The 6,000-nt window shown below is 47.2% G+C and overlaps 1 protein-coding gene across 1 annotated transcript in view; it reads right to left on the minus strand.

Annotated features, from left to right (window-relative positions):
- MSN (moesin) overlaps positions 1 to 5,445 on the minus strand; it is a 68,680-nt gene extending 63,235 nt beyond the window's left edge. The window contains exon 1 of the mRNA XM_008061274.2: positions 5,187 to 5,445. Within this exon, the coding sequence (XP_008059465.1) occupies positions 5,187 to 5,198 (12 nt within the window). The 5' untranslated portion in view covers positions 5,199 to 5,445. The remainder of the gene's footprint in view (positions 1 to 5,186) is intronic.
- Between the last annotated feature and the right edge of the window lie 555 nt (positions 5,446 to 6,000).

Genomic DNA, 6,000 nt, shown 5'->3' on the forward strand with positions numbered 1-6,000 from the left:
GAGAAGGTTTATGGCCAGCTCAGTTCTGTGGTTCAAAACACTCCTGTGAAAAACCCATCCAGAAAATCAGCTAAACAGGAAACTCTGGGTTGCCCTAAATGCACACGTCTTTGAAACGTAACACACAAGAGCCAGTCCTCAGTGCACTGGTGGTAGATACCTTAGGAGGTTTATTTATGCCCACCAGTTCCTCAATATCTACCAATATATGTAACCACTACACTCATCATGTTAGAAGAAAATTGGAAACATAACCTAGTAGCTTCCTGGCCTTTTAGCAGAAGTAAGGGGTTCTATGCCACTGTCAGGTAAGCAAGCATTAGAAAATGTGAGAAGGCAGGGTAACCTATGAAGCTTTAGGTGTTTGCCCAAAGCTCTTCAGTCAGCCCACAGTCTTCATAATATAATTTCACTTGGTTTCTTTCTTTCCTCAGTAAGAAAAGACACAGCCCTTTCCCTTCCATAGACTCAGGAAGAAATAGCTAAGAGTATTCATTCTTGTCAGATCTACTAATGAAATAACCAACTTCCATGTTAGAAACACTACACTCTGAACTCAGCAGTCAGGAAGAAACAGCACTCCAAAAGTGTAGAGTGACAAGCGGATACATTTTAACAAGTGCTATTTGACTTGGTATTCCCAACACTGTCTAGCACATAGAAGGTGCTCAAAGCTGAAGAAAGAATGCCTGAAGGAATGAACATACAAATAGGAGGCTCAAGACCTCTCACAAACATCAGTACTGGAAGGGTTCTTAGAATTTACCTATTACTGGTACACTTCCCTCATGACAGGCTGGAGAGACTGAAGGCCTGAAGAAGGAACTTTCCTAAAGACCCACTTTATTTGGATCACTTTACCAAGGACAGGAAAGAGTTTCTTCTGACACAGAAAGAGAAAAGTAAAAATTCTCAGTTCCATGTTACTTTCCATTTCCCATCAATCACCTTCCAATTTCATGAAATCATGAGATAATCCTCCAAAGTGACAGTTCTGATACAACAAATTAGAACCTGGGATTGAAAAGTTTTTCAGCTCTATCAAGCATGAAATGGGAGGAGGGATGAACAGCAAAGCCAGTCAATCATGAAAAGACCACCCCCTTTACTTAACCAATAGACTGTTCCAAAGGAGACCACCTTTGTACTCTGTTTTTTTGTTTTGTTTTCTTCTTTTGAGGACAGAATAATGAGGCAAGGTAGCCAGGAGAAAAGACTGTGAGTTAGGAAAGAGGTACATGATAAATTCATTCCTATCTTTGACAGATCAGAGACAGACCATTCCCAATCTGTAACAATGCCAATTTTCAGCAGTGCTGGCTATGAAAGGCCTAACCCTGGTAGTATTGGTAGCCAGAACTTTTTCCCTCTGGGAACCCTAAGTCTAGAAATTCCAGTGGGGTGAGACTCCCAGGAAGATACAAAGGGACGCAAGACAGGCTGTTACAGAGCAACACTATTAGAACAGAGTACAGATTAATTGTAGCTGTCATCTCATCCAGAGAGAATTAGATTTGGAGGCGGGTGATAGACCAGATGACTTCTAAATGTCCCTTCCAGTTCCACCATTCAGTAAAGCAGTCACAGGAGAGGAGGAGGCAAGAGAAATGTAAGAACAACACCCTTAAAACAAGCTACTGTTAAGAGACAGCTAGATAATAATGGAAAGCTAGAAGATTAGTAGTCAATACTACCTCTATCACTGACTCACAGAGCCAGTAGGACTGTTCAAAGACAAGCCTGATAGAAATCACCAAGATGGTTCCTGCTCTGTCTCTCATCATCTACACTTTCAAAAAGGGTCAAGTGAACTAGAGGACCAAAGAACTAAAGAGTTGCAGGATCTTCTCTCATATAATCTCCATTCCTGATCCTTGCCCCACCCTGAAGCCTGCAGGCAGGGCAGGTTCAAGGGTTAAAAGACCAAGATTCTGACTCCTATTTACCAAGTACCACTTTAGTGCCACTCGAGTGGCTCAAGCAATGCTAGGAATTGCAGAAGAATAAACAGCCCACGCAGCCCCTGTTAAAGTTTAGCTGAATGCAGACCCAGAAGCCTTTAAATACTTCAAGGAGCTGGGCTCTATGTCTGCTCACACTGACAGACCCATCAAATGACCACAAAAATCACCTTTCCCCTGAACTATTGATCTAGGGCTAAAACCCCGGCAAATCAAAGAGGTTTCACCAAGACTGACCCTCTGACTAACACCTAGATTCAACTCTAGCTTTGCCACTGGTATGCTGCATCACTCTAGGTTCACTTTTCCCTATTATGTGCCGAAATTTCCTCACCTATACAATGAAAAAAGTTGGACTTTATAGTTGTGGAGAGCCTTTTCAATCCTAACATTTAATAAATCCTAAGAAGGAAAACCAGAAACTCAAGAACATCTTGGAAATTCAAACAATTACTTTTTAGGGAAACCAAGAGAGCCCCAAAGACTTTGTGATTTTAAAATAAAAAATGTTTAAGGGGGTAAAGAGAAGAAAAATCTTTACATATCTGCCATCATCACCAGACGTTATAGATGGCACTTAACAAGCTTCTCCATTCTGGCTACTAAAGCAGACTCAGGAAACTGGTAACCAGGAACAGAGTCCAAGAATGGCAAAAAGGGAGGAGGGGGAGTTGCAGGAGAGTGAGGGCATGTTTTAACACATTTAAGGAAGGTTGGGCTGAATAGGAGAGACAACTGGCAAAAAAAAGTGAATCCAGCTCTGAATAGACTGTAGACATAGTTCATATGAATGAAAGGGGTTTGATTTTCCACTACCTTTCTCTATCAGTCATACTCCAGAAATAGCCTAAAGCACACCAGTTAAAAAGGAGTACAGAAAGGAAAATTTTCCTCTCTTCATTAAAGTTACTGGCTGGTATTTTGTGAACTAGGGTGTGCCCCTGAATACCTCAGCCTTGGGATGAGGAATGAGAAAAGTAACAGGAGGCACCTTGTGACACTCCCAAACCTTACCAGGAGACCACACAAATGCTGACCTTGATCACTTTGCCCAAATTACCCACTTCCTTTTGTCTGAGCTCCACAAAGGCCCTAGAACAGCTAGTGATTTGCTTTAGGGCAAGAGAGGGAACTCAAACTTCAAGAACTCAATTATTGGGTCAGAGTAGAGGGTCAATGGATTGAGCATCAGAAAGCCTAGACCCCAATCATAGCTCAGTCATCATGTACCCTTAGGTAAGCCTTTTCCTGTAGGCCTAAATATTCTCCTTAACTTAAAAAAGAAAGAGGGTTGTACTAAGTAGATAGTTTCCAAGATCCCTTTCAAGTTAAGACTCTATTGTCTTAACTGGCATGATATAGTTGCTTTTCCTAAAAATTGATCATTCCTTGAATCAAAGAGCATAGAAAATTCTCTAATGCTTCCAGTCCATCAAAATTCTACCCTCTCCTGCCAATTTGATTCAAGTTTCAATCTACAGAAAAATACCTGTATTTAAGTACCTTCAGTACCCCAAACCTGACCCCAAACAACTCATACTCAAATCTCTCTCCATACACAGGAAAATGATCACCATGCTGTCTTCTTTGCCACTTTTGACTGAGATGGCATGGTTAATGCGACTCTGAAGGAACTTCTAGGCTCACTGTGTTCAAAGGTGGACTAACTCAGAACTAAGCATGAGATATTCCACTAGGGAAGAAAACCCATGGAGCAAAGTCTATTTCCAGAGATCCACCTACTATTCAGGCAATGCCACACCTTTAAAAGAGTCAGATTCAACCACAAAAAGAACCAAGGAAAAACTCCTGGAAGGATCTTTAAAATCCTCTGTGTTGGCAGAGACAGAGGGGTTTTATTCCCCCTCTCTTTGCAAAATCATTCTCTCTGACTTTGTGGGAGGAGGGGTTTGGGAAGAAAGTGTGGTAAAGCACCATGTCATAAAACCACCAGCAATTTAAGACAGAGATGGTGAAAGCACATACTTGCTGAAAACTTGGTGTTTCTAAAGGACAGGGTTCTGAAAAGGCAAGAATGACTTGGCAGTGAGGCTGGAATACAGCAACGTGGCAACCAAAGCTGAGAACGAACCCAAAGAACTGGGTCCCCTATTCTTTTCCTCTCATCCTAGGAGCCTTTAGCTCTTTTCAAGGCTACTAGTCACTATCTCAGTTCTACAAGACTCGGGCAGTCCTAGGGAGATGGCTCTGGCAGCTCTGCGTAGCCTAGGCCAGCCCAACAAGCGCTTGGCCTGAGAGACTCAAGCCAGGGTGGTCATCAGGCCTTTCTGAACGAGGGAAGGGCCCCAGCAGCCATTTGGCATGACTTGCACAAAAGCAAGCAGAGCTCATTAGTCAGGCACACCCCTCCCCCTCCCCTCACTCCTGGGCATCCGGCTCCCCTAGGCCCCACTCCCAGGAGGCTTCTGCTCTTCTCTTAACAGCCAGTGGGGTGGAGACCAGATCCCAGATCAACCACCACTCTATTAAGGTGTGGCCCCACAGGAGAAAATCCACACCACATAGAACAGTCCGGAGGGTATAGGAGGGGATAAAGCGATACTAAGTAAGGGCAGGGCAGGATTTGGCGAGTGTAAAGGAAGGAGAAACCGGTCCTCTCTCCTAGGAGATGGGGTAGGCCTCTCCTCAGACTGATGCCTAGTAAATATTGGCGCTCTCGAGTAAAAGCGTCCAGCCTCAATGATGATCTCTCTTCTCATCTCCTAGTGGGAAACAGCTGGAGCTGCCAGGGGAGGCTGTGGGAATGGTGAGTGGAGGTGTGGGATCCGCCCTGGCTGGCTCCCTCCTTCCTCCCTGTTTCTCTGTTCTCATGGCTCCTCTTGGACAGTGGCAATCTTGCCCCAGAAAGGTGCCAATTTCTAGGCTAAGGGTAATGTTCTCCTCTGGACCAGAATCCTTTCCCCTATGCCCACAGCCCGTCAGGGGAAAGGGAGACCCCGGGCCCCAATGAAGCCTTCCTCACCGTGGCATCCCAGACTCAAGAAACTGGAACCTGAAAAGAGGCCGGCCCCACCCTGTCCACACTACTAGCCGGGACACCCTCTCACCCCTGAGGGCGCGCCAGACCAGGACCCCATTCGTGTGCCCTCCCTACCCTCGGCTATGGGAGAGCGCGGCGTTTTAGGAGGGCCTGGTGGCTGTCCAAGCCCTCAACCATTTGCAAAGAGCCCCCAGGGTCGACTGCGTCCTCCCCCCAGCACTCACCGTCTTAGGCATGGTGGCGGCAAAGGCAGCGAAGTTGGCGAAGTTTGGCTAGGAACTGTCGGGCAGCGCTGAGCACGGTGCACACGGCTCGGACTCGGGAGCCAGGGGCTCGGATTGGGTCTCTCCTAGCGTCAGGGCGACTGCTCGGCTTCCTGCTAACGGGCCACGACTTCACAAACCCCACCCAGGAAAGAGCCTCCCGCGTCGCGCCGCCCGCTCCTTTATGTGGCCCGGCTTCCGCGCCGCTCCCCGCCCTCGCTCCCGCCTCCCAGCCGGCAGCTGGCCTCGCCCCGCCCAGCTCTGCCTGGCCCAGCCCGGCCACGTGGGGGACCCCGGGCAGAGCCCAGGCGGCCCAAGGGGAGCTCCCACCCCGACCCAGACCCACCTCTCCTCTCCCACCACCCCTCACAGCTTCTAGGCCCTGGGTCCCATCCATCCAGTCCCATCCCTACTCAGAGCCCTACCCTGGGCGGCACCCTAGCAGATGCTTACGCAAACTCTAAGTGCAACTTTTCACTGATGAGGAGCTCCCTACCTTTCAAAGCTGTCAGTTCCCTCTCAAGACAACCCTGACTCTTAGAAAGTTCTTCTTGTGTGTACCTTCTCTTTGCGTCTTCCAAACGTGGATCTAAGCTCTACTCCCTGGGGCCGCACAGATCCCCTGCTGTCCCTAATAGCTCCTCAGAGACCTGCAGATCTCAAATCCCTAGGAAACTTTTCTTGGCTAAACGACCTCAGCTCCTCCAGAGCTTCATCCATTCTATTCTGTAGGACTTTTCCCCCCATCGTGTTTTCTCCCAATCTTTGCACAGTC

This window comes from Carlito syrichta, unplaced genomic scaffold, assembly GCF_000164805.1.
Source record: "Carlito syrichta isolate Samal-C Ts95f unplaced genomic scaffold, Tarsius_syrichta-2.0.1 Scaffold305176, whole genome shotgun sequence".
Taxonomy (NCBI): domain Eukaryota; kingdom Metazoa; phylum Chordata; class Mammalia; order Primates; family Tarsiidae; genus Carlito; species Carlito syrichta.